This window comes from Pipistrellus hanaki (assembly GCF_964339955.1).
Source record: "Pipistrellus hanaki genome assembly, chromosome: 9".
Lineage (NCBI taxonomy): Eukaryota > Metazoa > Chordata > Mammalia > Chiroptera > Vespertilionidae > Pipistrellus > Pipistrellus hanaki.
In genome coordinates this window covers 31,510,889-31,529,558 of record NC_140511.1, presented here as the reverse complement: position 1 = coordinate 31,529,558, position 18,670 = coordinate 31,510,889, and the positions used below count along the sequence as shown (strand labels likewise).

The 18,670-nt window shown below is 39.9% G+C and overlaps 1 protein-coding gene across 6 annotated transcripts in view; it reads right to left on the bottom strand.

Moving 5' to 3' along the window:
• Positions 1-10,379: 10,379 nt before the first annotated feature.
• Positions 10,380-18,670, bottom strand: part of GRM5 (glutamate metabotropic receptor 5) — a 399,229-nt gene continuing 390,938 nt past the window's right edge. For all 6 annotated transcript variants that reach the window (XM_084894637.1, XM_084894640.1, XM_084894641.1 and 3 more), the window contains one exon: positions 10,380-15,294. In XM_084894637.1, coding sequence (XP_084750763.1) covers positions 14,307-15,294 — 988 coding nt within the window. In that variant the 3' untranslated portion in view covers positions 10,380-14,306. The remainder of the gene's footprint in view (positions 15,295-18,670) is intronic.

Here is an 18,670-nt window from a genome sequence, read left to right as displayed (position 1 = left end):
AACTTTTCCTCTTCCCTGAGCTCTGCTCCCATTATCCAATATACACTGAACATATTACTAGAGTTTCACAGTCACCTCAACTCCAAAACAGAACTCATCACAAGACTGCTCCTCCCGGAGTGTGGCCTGACCCAGTGATGGATGCTGCTCTCTATTAATCACCACCCTAGACACCCGAGTGTCCTCCTAGCCCTCCTCACTGCATTCACTTCACCCAGCCAGTTGCTAATTTAGATCGGTTCTTCTTCATGTTTCCTAAAGTCACCACTTCCTCACCATCTGCCAAGTTTCTGCTCTCACTGTTTGTCAACTAGGTTGCCTCCTAATTGATCCCTAGGAGCTTGCCTTCCCCATCCTTTCCCATTGTTTTCTCTCCTACTGCAATTATATTTTACAAAAACCCGTGTATGCCAATCCACTCTTAAGACAATTTGATGGCTCCTTGTTACCTTAAAGATAAAATCTGAACTCCTTAGCAAAGAATATAAACTTTTTTTTTTCTTTTGTTACCTTTAGAGTCATTTTCTTGACACTTCATCATAAGAACTCTGTCTCTGAGGACTATCAAATCCCTCGTTTAACACAAATGGGTGAACGTCCCACTTGTGCATTTTTACATTCTATTTCTTTTGTCAAGCATATCCTGTGCCTAACTGTCCTTCAAGTTCTATCTTTTCTATGTAACTTTCCCAGAAAGCCACAACTCCCAAGACTGGTCTGGGTGTGTCTTAATAATTGCAGTGGCCCCATGTCAGGTGATGACATGTCCCAGGGCAAAGTGTTCTGTTCTGCTAGATGAAACACCAGTGTTCAGTGCTGTCCTATGGCAAGCAGACACCATAAGCCTTATGCTTGCTTTTCTTCTTAAGATACTGCTTAGACCTGGAATGAGGCCTGAGACTAGTGTGGGCCAAGTCCCATGAGATAAGTTGTGTTGGAATAAGCTGATGGATCTTGGAATCAGAGAAGGTTTTGAATGCCAAGTCTTCTACTACCAGCTGCACAGCTTTAAAGAAAAGTCCAGAGAATCTTATATATCCATGAACAGTGTGCTTACTAGTTATGCAGAGGCCTGAAGTTACAGACCACAGTTCGAGCAATGGTATAAGTGAAACTGGCTCTGGATTGTTGCCTTTGAGTCAGAGCTAAGACTGAAGTACTTAGTTGTCAGACCTATCTTACCTATCATACAGAAGTTCTCTCTCTCTCTTTCTCTTTAATATCTTTTTATTCATTTCATAGAGGGAGAGCAAGATAGAGACATCAATGTTGAGAGAGAATAATTGATCAGCTGCTCCCTATAGGCCCCACACTAGGGATTGAGCCTGCAACCTGGGCATGTGCCCTGATTAGAAATCAAACCATGATCTCCTGGTTCACAGATCAATGCTCAACCACTGAGCCACACCAGCTGGGTAGGAGTTCTTTTTTACTTGTGAAATGTCATTGCTGAAGTAGATGAAATTTGAAGCTTCCATCCATATTATAAAGTTCAGTGATTTTTTATTTATTTATTTATTTAAATATATTTTATTGATTTTGTACAGAGAGGAAGGGAGAGAGATAGAGAGTTAGAAACATCGATGAGAGTCATCAATCAGCTGCCTCTTGCACACCCCCTACTGGGGATATGCCCGCAACCAAGGTACATGCCCTTGACCGGAATCGAACCCGGGACCTTTCAGTCCCCAAGCCGACGCTCTATCTATTGAGCCAAACCGGTTTCGGCAAGTTCAGTGATTTTTAAACTGAAATTAACCTCAGGGGTAATATAGAAATATATTAGGGAAATATAATTTGTTTAATCTTTGATTTGTGAACTCCTTTCACAAATATGTAATTTAACAACACCCTCTTAGCATTCAAAAACATAAATTTTAGATAGTAAATGATAAGTAATTTTATATTAAATAATTTATTTTTTATCTTTATATATTATGTAATAATTATATATTGTGTAATAGAATTTTCTCTTACCTTCAGTAATTTATATTTTATAGCTCTAGCTTAGACTTCTTCATTGAGTTCAAAACTCTAATACCCAACTATCTTCCCCAATAGACACCTCAAATTCAACATGTCCTCAACCTCCCTCCAAATTCTGCTCCAACTACTGCCTTTCTAATTCAATCTCGCAAATACATGTGTAAATTATGACCACTTTTCATGACCTCCGCTACCACTGCCATGTATAAGTCATTATCATTTTCTGGTCCTTTGATTTTAATACCTTCTTACCAGGCTCCCTGCTTCTAACTTTGCCTTCTAACAATTTAGTCTAAGATTGTCAAAGTGGTTCTCTTAAAAGTAATCAGATGTTATTCTTCTGCTTAAAATGCTCAGAGTAAAAGCCAACCTCCAACTAATGGCCTAAAAGGCTCCATCTGAGTGAACTCTGGGCTTACTGACATCAGTCTCCTGGAGCCACACCAAACTTGTTGCAGCTCCCGAGGGGTCCTCAAACTTTTTAAAGTGGGGGCCAGATCACGGTCCCTCAGAGAGCTGGAGGGCCAGACTATATGAACTACTAATTCCTACTGTAACACCTCGGCTGCGCTCACTTCCCAAAAAACCTGGCGGGCCGGATCAGACTCCTCTGCGGGCCGCATGTGGCCCGCGGGGCCATAGTTTGAAGACCCCTGCAGGCTTACTCCTTCCTCAGTCCCTCTGCACTTACTATTTACTCCGCCTGCATATGCATTCTACAGGAAATTTCACAACGTGCTTCTGTGCCTCCTTCATGTCTTTTCTCAGGTATACATAGGAGTAAAATATCTCCTGATGAGCTTATCTACAATTACTTCCCTTTCCTGAATATCTGTCTGTTTTCTGCTTTATTTTTCTCCACAACACTTACTTTCTTATATGCAGTAGACACTGCTTTTTAATTTGTTTGTTGTCCTTTTTTTGCCAGCACACACATACTCATACATATAATAAAAAGTAAGGTCCGTGCAAACAATAAGGTTTTTTTGTTCCTTGCTCAACCCCCAGGATCTCAAAAAGTGCCTTGGCATGTATTGTAGCAGACACTCATTACTTATTGTTCAAATGAATTATATTATAAAGACAAATTTCAATCTTTTTTCTTTATCGAAAAGCTTCTTAAAATGTACTCAAAATATATTTGGGAGGGAAAAAAATCATATTTTGATGACACCAAAAGAGTTGAGATTGTTTCATGTTTAGTTGAGATAATGAATTAATTGAAAAGTAGGTTGAAATAACACCACGTATTCACCACATATTATGGCAAAATACTTGAGATCATGATCTGATATTAGAAAATATAATTGTAGTTTAAAAACGAACTGCAGTCAAAACCGGTTTGGCTCAGTGGATAGAGTGTCGGCCTGCAGACTGAAAGGTCCCAGGTTCGATTCCGGTCAAGGGCATGTACTTTGGTTGTGGGCATATCCCCCAATAGGGGGTGTGCAAGAGGCAGCTGATGGATGATTCTCTCTCATCAATGTTTCTAACTCTCTATCCCCCCCTCTTCCTCTCTGTAAAAAATCAATAAAATATATTTTTTTAAAAATTGCATATATTTATCACTTTCATGATTTATTTCTAAATTAAACTAGACATCTTTATGCTTAAACCAATATTGAGTTGAAAAACAGGCAAAAGCAACTCAGTGCTTAATGGTTGTGTTTAACAGTCTGAATGAGCATCATGAACCCACACTTCATTCTTACCAGCTGCTCATCCCCTCACAATCCTTCTCGGTGTCCATGACTTGCCAACCCTCAAATTAAGTTTTTTGTTTGTTTGTTTGTTTGTTTTGACAAAGTGAGTGAGATTCATTGTGCCCTGGACTTCCTCCACCTCCCAATATGAGAGAATGGTGCAACTTTCCACAAGACTCTCTCCCTGCCCCTCCCCATGCTTGCCCAGGTGTTAGTCATTCTGGATTTGAAGGAAGCCTCTGATGGGCCCACCCCATCTCCTCTCCAGCCGCCTCCACCTGCATCTCTCGCACTGGTTGTTGTCTGTGAAAATGGCAGTAAACAGGTTCAGGTTTGAACTGGCAGGGAAGAAATGGGTCAGGATTTATGTGGGCAAGAGGGAGGAATGAGAACTGCTGGAGAACTGAGAATGAATATTGTTTCTCTCCAAAAACAACAACATATATATATATAAAATATAGACTTACTAGAAACAACAACATAAGCTTTCCGAGGAACCAACAAAGGGCGGAAGTGGAGTAGAAGCAGCAGCGGACCTTCCGCAAAGTCACTTACCTTGGTGAGGACCTTGCCAGGCTGAGCGACCTGTCCCAGGGCCAGAGCAGCGGGGGAGCCCAGTGCTGGGTCCGAATGCTCAGAGGGGAAGCGGGCTCCCTGCTGAAGCGCCTGCGCCAGGCCCAGGAGGCGGGGCCGCGGAGAAGCCCAGGTGGGGAAGGTGGGGAAGGTGCACCTGTGGGAGGTGATCCTATCGCGGGAGCAGTGGCTTCCACAAGGGCAAGGCCTTCAACCAGGTGGAAATCGTGACCCTGGCAAGGGGACCATCCGCTCCTCCCACCCACAACCTAGTAGCTGGCTCTTCCAATAAAGGCAAGGACTTTCTCTCTCTCTCTCTCTCTCTCTCTCTCTCTCTCTCTCTCTCTCTCTCTCTCTCTCTCTCTCTCTCAAAAAAAAAAATAAATAAATAAAATAAAATATAAATAAATAAATAAATAAATAAATAAAAATATATATATGTGATAGATAAATATTATATATATATATATATATATATATAGAGAGAGAGAGAGAGAGAGAGAGAGAACAACCACAATTAACATTAGTGATAATAAAGGTACTATATATATAATTATTTATAATTATATATATATAAATAATTATATATATAGAAGGGTCTTGGGCAACATATATTGAAATACTTAATCTTCAGTTACTCATAATAGCTAAAGATGTGGAAACAACTAAATGTTCATCAGTGGATGAATGAATAAATAAAATGTGGTGTATAAGTAAAAATATAATGGGTTGTTAGCCTTAAAAGAAAAGAAAATCAGGTCATAGATAACAAATTGGATATTGATTATTTACCCTAAGTAAATTTACCTGTAAAATATTTAGGCCTATGCCTTTTAGGTACTCTGAATTTCCTTTTATCTTATTCTGTTATTACTGGTATGCACTTTCTATTTGTTTTTGTTTCAATTGATAATTTATATTTTCCTAGAGTAATATTCGTTTAATCTATATTTATCTAGTGTTTTTTTTACATATCCTCTATACATGTAGCTATGCTCCTTTATTATTACTAATGTTAGTTGTGGTTTTCTCTCTTTTTTTATTATTTTTAATGAGACTCAATGAATGTCAATGTCTTGGTGTCTTCAAATTAAAAGACAAGTTTTAATGATCACTTTTAATTCTGGTTAACTATTTGTTTTCTTGTATTAACTTTGACTTAATATTTATTTGCATTTTCTGTTGTTATTGTTTATTTTCTAATGTGTTCATTTGAAAATTTATTTTCAATCTATTTTAAATATATGCATTTAGAGTAAAATATTTTCTTTGGACTATTCTTTGGCTGTTATAAAGATTTAAATATGCAAAGTACTCACTAATGTTCATTTTAAGAAGGTTGTGGTTTTGTTTTATTTACTTTTTAATCCTCACCTGAGGATATGATTTTATTGATTTTAGAGAGAGAAGAAGGGTTGGAGTGGGAGGAGAGAGAGAGAGGGACAGAGAGAGAGAGAGAGAGAGAGAGAGAGAGAGAGAGAGAGGGAGGGAGAGAGAGAGAGAAACATCTATGTGAGAGAGAAACTTCAATTGGTTGCCTCCTGTATCCTGAGCTGGGATTGAACCCAAAACCCAGGTATATCCACTGACTCAGAATCAAACCCAAAATCTTTTGGTGCAGGGGAAAATGTTCCAAGCAACTGAGCCACACCGGCCAGGGCTAAGTAGGTTTGTGATTTTAGAGAAGTTTTTCTCTTCATCTCAAAAGAACATTTAAAGAAATATCCCAAATGTACAGATTGCTTTTGGATATATATATATATATATATATATATATATATATATATATATATATATAAAATTAATAGACCTCCTCTCTGACTCTGGCCAATCTGAGCAGGCTTTTTATGCATGCAAATTATACATGTTCTGTACCCGAAGCTACACTGTGTTCTAGTAAAAAGCCGGTCTATTAAAAAAAGAACTGGTGTTGCCTCGGAAGTGGGGGGTAGTCTTATACAGCGAATATAGGCCTAAACCTATGTTTTAACTGTAAAATTGGGGGTCGTCTTATACGCCGGAAAATACGGTGTGTGTGTGTGTGTGTGTGTGTGTGTGTGTGTGTGTGTTTGTGTGTGTATATATATATATATATAGCAATCATACATTGTTTAAATGTCTGTATATGTAATTTAAAATTTTATGTACTTTAAATCAGTGAATGTAGCCTTCACTGACTTCAACAATTTTCATTTTTGAAATTAAAATTTTCTTTTTCATCAAATCCAAGGTTAATGTATTTTAATTTCATGGATGATCAGAAGAATGTCTATTCTCTGTTTAACAGGAATAAAGTTTTAAATATATTTGGTTATTCTTGGTGTTTACCTTATTGAGTCCTCTAAATTTTATTTTATTCTACTTCTGTTCTTGGAATACAATTCACTAACAATTCAACATCTACTAATGAATGCTAGTATCCCACACACTGATTCACCTCAGGCTGTTGAAGTTAAGGGAACCATCCAACATATATGATGGGGTTGGGGGGGAAAGAAAGGAATGATAACCCATAGTTGACCCCTGAGAGTCAAGCATATGTGCTGGTAGAGTTCCGAGAAGTCAGGATACAGGGAGAATAAATAATAAAGCTAAGCAAGACTTCCCATGGTTCAGTGAGATGGCTCTGAAAGTAATGTTACAACTGTATCAATCCATATTTTCTGCCCTAAAAGCCTTTGGAGATCATTATGGAAATAGCAATTAATTTTTGTGACTAAAAGAAAATGTATAAATTTTATGTCACAGCATTTCCAAAATGTGTCCCATAAAACTACCCTGAGAAAACTAATCATTAAAAATAAAAAGATTTTGAGTTAATGCATATTTGCCTATTTAAAGACTGTCAAGTTTTGAGATGAAGACAGATGTTTAACTTATTTTGTTTTCCAAACTTTTAGAACTCTAAAAACTTTTATTTTATAAAACACCTATTACTATTTAGCAGTTCAGAATAGTCAATTTACTATATTATGTAATTTCACAAAGATATCATTTATATAATTTATTATATCAAATGTATCCTGTTATAGAAATATAGTTATGAAAAGCTTTACTTTAAGTCAATGAGTAAAAATATGAGCTACATATAAATAAGCTAAATGTGTCTGATACATGTAATACATAATTAGCCTGTTTATATAAATATTCATATAAGTCACATATGTCAAAAAGATTTATATGCCCTGACAAAAATATATGCCTTTGGTCTGAAGTAAAAGTAATTAAAAATATTTATTCTTGCTAAGCTTAAACAATGTTTTCCTGTAAATAGTCTTGGTTTAGAATTCTAAGAATGTACAGAAAAGCTGATTCTACAAGTTTTCTTCATAGCATTTAACTATTAAAATAATTTTTAAAAATAGTGAACAGGGTACACTGTAATGGATTCCAAGTTTTGATGATAAAAATCTGTAAATACTATGCTTTTGTTTAGGGAGATAATTTTATTAATACAATTCTATCCACTTATCTACCTATCTTTCTAGCTAGTTACTCTTAAAAAAATAAATGTTTTAAAATTGTTTATATTTATGACTTGTCATTCATGGACAGTGTAACTAAAAAACTGGCCAGCATTAGGCATAGATTACTAAAAAACAAAAGCATTCTTTCTGTGGTGTTTTAGGTTAGTTTATAGTCATTCTAGATGAATAGTTTCAAGGTTGCATATGAGTTCAAATGTCATTAGGCTTAGCCCCCCTCCTCCTCAAAAAAAAAAAAAAAAAAAAAAGATGTATGCTTTAAGTTGGACAGGAATTTGTTATAGCTCCATAAGTAATATTGGACACAACATATCTAGACTGTCTCCTGAATGTCAACTGCATATATTGCCACTAGTAATAGATACTATCTACTGAGCATTTATCATGTACCAGGAATGATGTAAATGAAAGAAATGTCACAGATTATTGTAACTCACTTGGCATTTAAAGAAAGAGGAATTGGCCCTGGCCAGTGTTGCTCAGTGGTTGGAGCAGTGACTCACACAGTAAAGTGTTGCGGGTTTGATTTCAGGTCAGTAGTATATACCTGGGTTGCATGTTCACTCCCTGGCCCCAGTTGGGGTGCCTGAAGAAGGCAAATGTGGCTCTCTCACATCTACGTTTCTCTCTGTCTTCCCTCTCCCTCTCACTCTCTGAAAAAGCAATGGAAAAAAATATCCTCAGGTGAGGATTCAAAACAAAACAAGAAAAAGATAAAGGAAGAGGAATTGAGTTATAGAGAAGTCAATTTATCCACGGTCATATGGACAGGGCAATAGATACTGACTTTCAAGTCAATGTAATCTCTATTGCATTAGCTGATTTTGATTGGCTTCCATGATTCTATGGAATCTCACTGGACTCTTTTGATCTTTAGAACATAATTTTCTCTACGTGGTCCAGATATCAGTTATCTCACCTCAACATCAAGTTTAAATATCTATGCTAATTAGACTGGAAGACCTTCCAGATGTCCTTCTGGACAAAGCCATTCTGGTGGGGCTGAGGCAGAGGCAGTTAGGGGTTAGGGGTGGTCAGGCAGGTGAGCAGTTAGGAGCCAGTGGTCCCGGATTGTGAAAGGGATGTCGGACTGCTGGCAGTTGGACATCCTCCAAGAGGTCCCAGATTGGAGAGGGTGCAGGCTGGGCTGAGGGACACTGGTTTCCATCCCCCCAATCACCCCCCCCCATGCACAAATTTCATGCACCAGGCCACTAGCATATATATATATATATATATATATATATATATATATATATATATATGGGAGAGGGAAAGGGAGAGGGAGAAGGAGAGGGAGGGAGGGAGGGAGAATGAAAGAGAGAGAGAGAGAGAGAGAGAGAGAGAGAGAGAGAGAGAGAGAGAGAAATATCAATGATGATGGAGAATCACTGATTGGCTGCCTCCTGCACACCCCCCACTGGGGTTCAAGCCCACAGCCTAGTTATGTGCATTTGACCAGAATCAACCCGAACCCTTCAGTCCGAAGGCCCATGCTTTATCCACTGAGCCAAACTAGCCAGGGCTCAATCTCAACTTTATATAAATATATGATCATTTATATTACTTAGAATAGATGCCACTAAATGAAGAAAGTCTGACAAAGTACAAAAAAATTATTTCCTTTTTAAGATCAAACATATTTTGTATTAACTTCCATATATACTATAAGAATAATAAGTTAATACATATATAGGGAAACAGAGAATCTATATTTTAAAATCTACATTGTCTTTCTGATCCACGAATTAAATATCTAGTCTACATTTTGCTTTTAGGATTTAACTTATTTGTATTCAGGGAATATAAATTTGCTTTAAAATCCATCAAAGTAAAAAGTGATTTGACAAGTAAGTTTTTTCCAGGAAATTATGTAGATATTAGAGACCTGATGCATGAAATTTGTGCAAGAGAAGGCCTTCCTTCCCCTGGCTGGCAGCACCAGATTCCCTCTTGCACCCAGGACCCAGACTTCCCTTCAGCCGCCAGCAGGCACCCAGGACCTGGGCTCCCCTCACAGCCCCAGCTTCATCTGGAAGGTCATCCAGAAGGAAGCCCAGAAGGATATCTGGTCTAATTAGCATATTATGCTTTTACTTTTATAGATGCCCTTACATGCACACAGAAACACACACACACAAAACAAAACAAAACAGCAACAAAAAAACACACATGCATATATGGACTCAGAAGTGAAATATCTATATGAATGTGTGTCTATTTGTATACATACAAAAATATCTATATTTTCTGATGTTACCTCTAGCAACACAAATCACTGTGGAATTAAATAATTTGTACTTATATTTCCATACACAAACTTTTTTTTTGTTTTAATCTACTTTCCCCAGTCTACTTTGTAAACCCCATAATTCAATTGTGTGAATCATTCAGAATTTAAGATTTAGATGATGGCTCTTTGGGTCTTAGTAAACAATATTAAGACAACATTCTAAACATTTAAGGGGAAGAATCTTAAAGTCATATAATTGTTTCTTTTTTAATATTTTTCAAAATATTAAACTGACTTCACAAACACCAACTATAACATGGTTTAGACAACTGAGAAACAGGCAAGTGTATTTTAAAATGCTAAAATAAAACACATTTGTACAAGTACAAAGCGAAACAATGCTGATAAAAATGTTAAATTTTATGAAAAAAATCATTTGCAATTCACATCAAAATAATTTAACATTCTCTATTGTTTTAATAGTACAAGTTGCAACAACAGAAAAAGAACAGATACACGCACACGATTTTTTTTTAAAACCAAATCAGTTATAAGTGCAGAAAAATGTAAGTACAAGCACTTGTAGCCCACACAAATCTTTTAGGATTGGCACCATCTTCCTAAAACATCTATATTCTATATAGATTTCTAATTACAACACCACCAGCAGCTGCCATTGAAATCTAGAAATACACACAATATACATAGTATATTTGTTCACATTGGGAAGATCAGTGAAATTCAGCCAACTATTTTATACATGCCTCATTCTTCAACAGATAGTAGAGAATCTCCCAGGCCTCAGACCCTCTTTAAAGTGAATTCTAATTGACCTTTATGCTTTTCACTGATCTGTATTTTTTCACAGTATAAAATTGTAAATGGTTAACTATAGAGATTCTGACAGCTTGAGGGTTATTAATAAGCTGTGGCTAAATGTGAACTCAGATAATACCTTTGAAGTCTCCAAAACATGTACATTTTGCTAGGAGACTAACATAGAAAATGTTTGTTTGTAATTAATTCCTGGTTTGGAAGTCACAGAACTGTAGCAGAGCCATTATACAATTCATTTACAGTCAGACACAGCTCCTAGTCTTCCTGATTACGTGCTGGTAACAGCAGCAGCTTGGGAAAGACTGTTACTATCAAGGTTTAGCAACAGTTGGGACTTTGCTATTTTTTCCAGTCAAATTTTTTTTTTCTGGTTCTCCTTTCCATATTCCCTTTCTTTCTGTTCCCCCCTAATCTAGACAGATGGTTCTTCCCAATCCAGATGTGCTTTTCTCAGGCTCCCCCCACCTGTCTCCCCAAATCAAAGAATGGGTAGATTGCTTAGATAGTCCACATCACTGGATCAAACTAAGTCTTCTTTTTTTTTTTTCCATACTGGAACCAAACTGTCCTGGAGGATCACTTTTCTGAACTTTAGCATTTCGCTGTACTTTCCCCCTTCTTTTAGTCCCAACTGAATTATCACTGGGCACCAGGAACAGATTGTTTTCAAGGAAATTCAATGAAGATAGGTACCCAAATTAATTGCGAAGTTCACATCCTAGCCCTAGAAGGAATATTCATTTTTCTTTGTATTGTAGATTTATTACTTGGAACCTGGTATGAGAATTGGCAAAGAGACAGAATTAGCATCATTCCAAAATAAAAAAAATCTCAAGAATGCACTACTACTAACAATATGTATTATACAATGTATAGAATGAAGTGGCACAGGGAATAGAAATACAGAGAACAATACATCTTGTCCCCTAATTGGATAGATTATTTTTCTTAGAGTTGATTGTAATTTCATGTGGCATTATTACCTGGTAATTTATTTGCATTAAATTATAATTTCTAATAAATTAATGTACTTTTAAAAGAAATATGTTACTAAAAAGAAATTATTTGTTAATGGAGAAGTTTAAAAATGGCATTCTATTGGTCAATACAGTGAAACTTATTATACTTGAGAGTAAAATGCAACTCAACATAGGGTTTTATGAAAGACATTTTAAAACTTAGAAATGTTTCAATGTCTAAGAATCAAGACAGTAATCCTCAGGTGAATGCCACGCTTTAGATGAGGATCCAGGGATAATAATACTTCAAGATATTTACATTTGTTTTTAGAGTAGAGGCATACTTTCCATGACACCTTAAAATTTAGCTAGGTTCACTCTCTTTCAAGGGTCTCATTATCATATTTGAAATCTGAGAGCTCTGATGATGCTCTTTCAAATCAGTCATAGGATGTTAGAAGTTTTAAATTTATATTTGAGTAAATTAATGCTAGCTTTGAATATTTTATATTGGGAGATTTGATTTAAAATTTAACACTAAAACAGGTACCAAGAAAAGGAAGTCCAGAATATTTATTATAACTTTTAAAAGTGGAGAACAATAAATTATGGTCAATTGATATATTTCTATTTCTGAATTCTTTTTTAAAAGTAGATGTGAAAAAAAACAAAAACATACCAAATAAGGATATTGAGCAAAAGAAAAAAAGGTTTTACCTATTTTTCTCTCTGCCAAAAATGTACTTCTGCCTCACAGAAAAACTTTTTCATAAGGCTACCTTTAGTATAAGGCTGGGTCAACTGAACTTGAAATTTATAGGACATCTCCTCCTTTTATTACTATCCTTATTTAAAAATCAAAAACATTTGGCACCTGAGGATAGCTGTAATGGGAGGAAGAAAGAGATGACAGTGGATGCAGGTCTTGAGCTGTGAATTCTATCTATGTGAGCTTATCGGAGCATGTGTGTTTCTATTATAACTTTAAATCTCTTTTCTGCAGTATTTAAAAAGTGACTGTATGAAATGCACAAAATGATACTAATAATCACTTTAAAAAGGAAAATAGTCATAATTGCTTTGCCTCTTTTTGGAATGGCTAAGAAAGACTGTGTGGTTTGTTTTCATTAAGGTTCCTCTGTTTTAGTATTCCGTATTGCTTTGAAAAATCTACATTTGTCATAGTTCATAGCTGCCCTGTTTGCAGCAGCCAAGAAAAGTTAAAATCACTGCTCACTGGCATGGCTAAATCTCTGCTAAGCCGAGTTGACACAGTTTAACATTTCCAGTGTATTCAGACGGTGTTAATTTTTTGAACAACAGTGCCTCCAATCGTGATAACGTCTTCATTGGGTCTTTGGATCATTCTTCCAGTGGTGGGACTTGAAAAGAACAGAGGAGCTTTTTTTTTCTTTTTCTTTTTCTTTTTTCTGCAGCAGGTTCTCAAAAGAAAGGCAGGAAGAAGCCCAAATGCATATGCTAATAGTTTAGCTGGCAATGCTAATGGAACAGCATTCATAAGGAGGAGTGGCCACAGTTCATGAAAGAGATAGCCAAGCTGGAGCTTAAGAACGATTGTTATAAAGAGCATTTCCAGCTACACAACGCACCCCAGTAAGGGAATTACAAAACAGTATTCCAGAAAATATTTTTTGCTACTCCAGGTTTGATTGGCAACATGGTGAAATAGTCAAGAAATCTTCCACTGGTTTTCTTGGTCAACGGAGGTGAATTAAAATAACTAGATGGAATCTCGGATGCAGGCTTTTGGAAGAGGGTTTCACAAAGAAATTGGAGAGGGAAGGAAGTCTCTGATGAAAAGCCCTACATATATCAGCTCACCACTCATGATCTGATTGTGTGTTATGCTTCAGACACACTCACTAAGCCTCAGTAAATGCCAGGCTCAAGGAACTGCTTTTCAAAGTCTTTAAAAGAAAAGGGAAAGGGGGGAATACAAAGAAAAGAGAAACAAACAAATAAAACAGGAGATGGGTTGACGTTTTGGTCCCAGATTTCCAGTTTGTTAGAAAATGTACATTCATGTTTGGCGAATCCAAGACTCTTCTGGGAAAAGAACTAAAGTGAACAAAACAGAACTCTGTACAGTTGCTGATCAGCTATGCCTTTTCCCCCTCCGTGATGCTGTTTCACACTCTTTGCTTCCCTAGAGCAAAGCACTTGGTAGGTAACTGGTTGTTGTTGTTTGTTTTTTTGTTTTTTTTTTTAGCAGACTCCTGCCAGCCCTCAAAAAAATAGCAGTGTTTCTTAAAAGCCCATGTTTTCTAAGGCCACTAGAAGAAAATCTGCCGAAAGATTTGTCGTTGGTGTTGTCTTCGTCGGGTCGATGTGAAATAGCACTGGTGCATCTCACGTCGTCTCCAGGGCGGCTTTTTTTTTTTACATCCCCATCTTCTACCTCTGATCTCAAACCAGGCGACGGCACCTGTCACCGCGTGGGGACACGTGCACGCGGGCGGCCCGGCTGCATGGGGAGGAGAACCCAGCGCGGCTGGTTTCCAATGACTTTTCACAAGGACGAGGAGCTCTGCGTGTAATCTCTGATGATCAGTGTGTCATATTTGGGAGACGACGGGATGCACAGGGCGGATTCGGACACTGGCGAGTTGGGGGTCGTGCTCCCCGAGTCCACCGAGTCTCTGAAGGGGGACGGCGGGGTGAGGGCCACCAACTCCTCCAGGTCCGGCTTGCCCGCTGCAGCTGCTGCAGCCTCAGGCCCGGGCGCCGCCGGACTCTCCAGGGCAGCGCCCCCCACCGGCGGGGCCACCGCTGCTGCTCCCACAGGCTGCGCCCCCCCGGCCGTGACCTCGATGGCAGGCAGAGGCTGGATTTCGGCGAAGGTGGTCACCGTGGTGGGCAGCTGGATCTCTTTGGGGATCAGGTAGGAGGAGCAGAGCGGGGCGCCAGCGCCGGGCCCGGGGGCGGGGGCGGCGGCGGTGGACAGCATCATGGAGTTGAGCTCGCTGATGTTGGCCGTGAAGCGGGTCACCACGCTGCTGATCTGCTCCATGAGCGAGCCCTGCGAGGCGCTGCTGCTGCTGCTGCCTCCGCGCGCCGCGGGCTCCGAGGGCAGCGCGGGCGGCGGCGGCGGCGCGTCCTGGTCGTCGGGGCGGCCGGTCGGGCCCGCGCGCCGGCTCAGCGTGCTGATGGAGGGCGAGGGCGGGCGCGCGGGCGCGGGCAGCTGCTCCTCGGCCTCCGCCACGTCGTACAGCGCCTTGGGGCCGGCGTCGGGGGGCTCGGGGCCGCCGGGGCCCGCAGGGGTGCAGCTGGTGCCGCTGCTGCCCGTGGCCCCCGCGCAGGAGCCCGCGCCCCCGCCGCCCCCGGCCCCGCCGCCCGCGCCCAGGCCGCGGCCCTCCGTGCCCTTGGGGAAGGGCTTGATGACCGCCGTCTGGTTGGGGTTCTCTTTCTTGTTGATGTGGATGGACAGCCGCTGCCACAGGTGCTGCCCGCGGCCGCTGCGCTCGTTCTGGGCCCACGTGACCGACTTCCCGTTGGAGCTGCGGAGAGAAGGGAGAGGAGAGGTGACTCAGGGAGGTCCCCAGCGGCTTTCCCCAAGGGTGGGTGGGGTTAGAGTTAGGGGGTTTGGATGGGGAAGGACCCTTCTGGTTCCTTCAGGAAAGAAGGCATCCACAGGACACCGTGGAAAGAGATCTTGGAAGTGGCATTCGCTTGCTTCAAGCCAGCTCCCTTGTGGCTGGCCTTCTGCCTATCATTTCCAGGAAAAGGGGATATGAGGAAGGGTGAAGCAGTATGTATGGGGATTCTGCAGTCGTTCTGAGCCCACCCGGGTGTGCACCAGGCGGTTATATGGCAAACGTGGAGGCCAGAGCTTGCAGTACTGGGGCTCTGCACCGGAGACCCCAGTGCAGGCCTAGGACTCCCTAGACGTGGCAGCCTCTGAAAGAAGAACTGGGACCTCCACTCACCAACCCGGTCCTGGAGAGGAGGAGGAAGAGTCGGGCCTTACCAGGAAGTAGACAGTAGTTCCAGTTCAGTTTTTATTCTGCCAGCCATTGGTTGGTATTTTAACTTAGGGATTTCTATATGAGTTCTTAACTTTGAAAATTGTTTTACTCAGTCTATCTTATCTTCTGGAAAATAGAAATTCATATGAATTTCTAATTAATTAGGACTCTTTTTTTTTTAATTCATAGAAAGTTTCCTCACCAATTTATTTGTAGGCTTAAAAATTGAAAGAATTCTACGAGAGAACATGTAATATGTTGCCTTTGGCACCTAGCATAATGCTTTCAAATTAGGGGCTTAAGTATTATGTAACTAATGTGCTTTCTTAGGGTCTTTCTCCCTCTTTCTTTTCCCAGGCAGTTCTTTTTGGTTCCACTCAGGGATCTGAAAGCTGCTCTGATGAAGATAGTATGGGTGCCTCCGTGTCTGGCCGCAGAAAAAGACTCAATGGCCTCTGAAGCTCTGTGTGGCAGAAGATGTGGCTTGACCTTCAGGGATGGTATAGGAAGAGATCCTGGTGTGACTTCTCCTCATGAAGGAACTTGAGATCTCTTTATCTGAGGGTCTGTTAGGTCCAGACAACTCGATTTTAGGTGCTGTGACCAGGAGATAGCCTTGGGCAGTCTGTAGATAAAAGGCTCTGGCCACCGAATTTTGTTATCTCAGCAAGTGGTTATTAACCTTGACTGTGCATAAGACTCATCTAGGATATTTGTCCAACAACCTAGGCAGGATCCCAAGAGATTCTGATTGTCTGCATTGCGTTCCAAGGACCTATGCCTTTTACAAGTCCTCTTGCTCGCCAAACTGGTCGGGTCAGGAAAGTTTTGCAAACTGAGCAGGTGTTTTGCAAACTGAGAAACTCTATCAGGAAGCTCTCCATTCTCTCTGGGTTGCCATTGCTCCCTTGGGCTCCTGGAGGCCAAGCTAGAGGGCCGGCCTACCTTTGCCAGGCAGGGGACTGAGTTGTAGTTGGGTAGCCCCATCTGTCTTGGGGCTACCCAACTACAACTGCTATACTCACTCTGCCTGAGACACCCACTTGATAACAGACCACTGTTTCTGCAGCCCGTATAACAACATGCTTACTGCCTCTTTTCCACACGGCTTCCAATGTCTTCATCTATCCATCTGCACTTTGTGGTCTTCCTTGCTCTGCTCCTTCCTTTGAACTCTCATTTTGTTTACTCTACCCAGGGCATTGCACCTTGGTGTCCTTAGGAATTGGGGAATGTGAGGTACCCCCCAACCCCCACCTCTCTTTCTGTAAAGGATGGATAGATTATATCCAGGTTTGGAGGTTGCCATGCATCCTCAGTAGCAGAAAAGGCCCTGCCAACCTCTAACTTTTGTTTCCAGGAAAGTTTCATGGTTTGTTTTTACATTCTGCATCAACCTGACCTGCCACCTTTTATGTTTTTAGTGCATTATTTTTCTTCTTCCCAGGTGTCCACTAACTCCTGGAACATGACACAGAATAAATGGGCCAGATTATTTATGGTGTTTGATTTGGAGGATGTTTGCCAACAACCCCTTTCTCTCCTACCAGCGGGATGAAAAACAGGCATGTTGGGAGGGACAATACGTCTTTCAGTTCTCTGAGGCCACTTTAATACAAAGCATGGGCTAGAAACTAGAAGGATAACTGGATTTATTCTCCCAGATTTATCCGAGGGAAGTTTTTGTTACCAGCACAGACAAGTTTTGATGAACCTAACTTCGGGTGTTAACAGTGACAATCCTTGGGAATCACATGTAGCTATGCCCAAAACATGATAGCAGATTTAAACGGCTTCTGGATGAATGTGTGAGGAGGAAACTATCCTAACCAACCAATGTGCACAAAATACTGTTATCTTTCCTGCCATCCTTTGCTCACAGTGCCCATGGTCATCAGGCAATCAGAATAACAATGGAAATGGACACAAGGAGATACCGGAGAGATGGAGTCTAAATTTGAGCTCTTCATATCATTTCTTGGGTAATAAAATATATTTTTCTACAAAGTAAATAGCAACTCTCAGAAAAAAAATATCTAATTTATGACATTAATCTGTTTATTAGCAGAATATAGTTCCCATGAAGACAGAGATCTTATCTATCTTGTTTATTGGCACACAGATCTTAATAAGGGTGTGATGGAGGAAGAGGATTATTATGCTAACAGGGAAGTTTGTGTTATCCTGGCAAGTGTATTGGACAAAGAATCCTAAAATCTGGGCTCTAATTCTGGATCAGCCATCCTGGATGTTTAGATAATAATAAGAATCTCTTTAAGCCTTGGTTAAAAATAAAAACAAAAAAAAACCCAAAACAAACAAACAAACAAACAAATATCTATAATTTGATGAAGGTTGTTGTGAGGATGTAAAGAAAAGGGTCTAGCAAGGAGAAGGTACCTATAGATTAGCTTTTGCATTCCAGAATACTACATTTCAGAAAATACTACATTTCAGAAAATAAAAACAGTATACTCGGTGCCATTTTGAGCTCTGTTTTGAGGAACAGAGAATTCAATGCACAGTAAAATATATGGTAAAGCCATAAGATATTTCTGCTTATTTCTCCTTAACATGACCAATTGTAACAAAAATTGGAGTTTCATGGGGCTTGATCTGTGGTCTTTTTTCTCACCCCGAGCTCTGTCCTTGGATGATAGCATCTACTCCACTAAATTCCACATTATTCATAGTCCACATTTTACTTCTTCCTAAAATGCCCTTTCATTGTGCTCTGTGCTCTGTCTTTACCTTCCTTTTTGCTAAAACTCTTCCTTTAAAATTTTGATTTCACCCTAATTGACTTTTCTGGAGGGATGCTTTTCTGATCCTACCCCTGACTAAGGTACACAGAGCCCTGCCTTAGGCACTTAATAACTCTTTGCTATTTGTACATCTCATTGCTGAC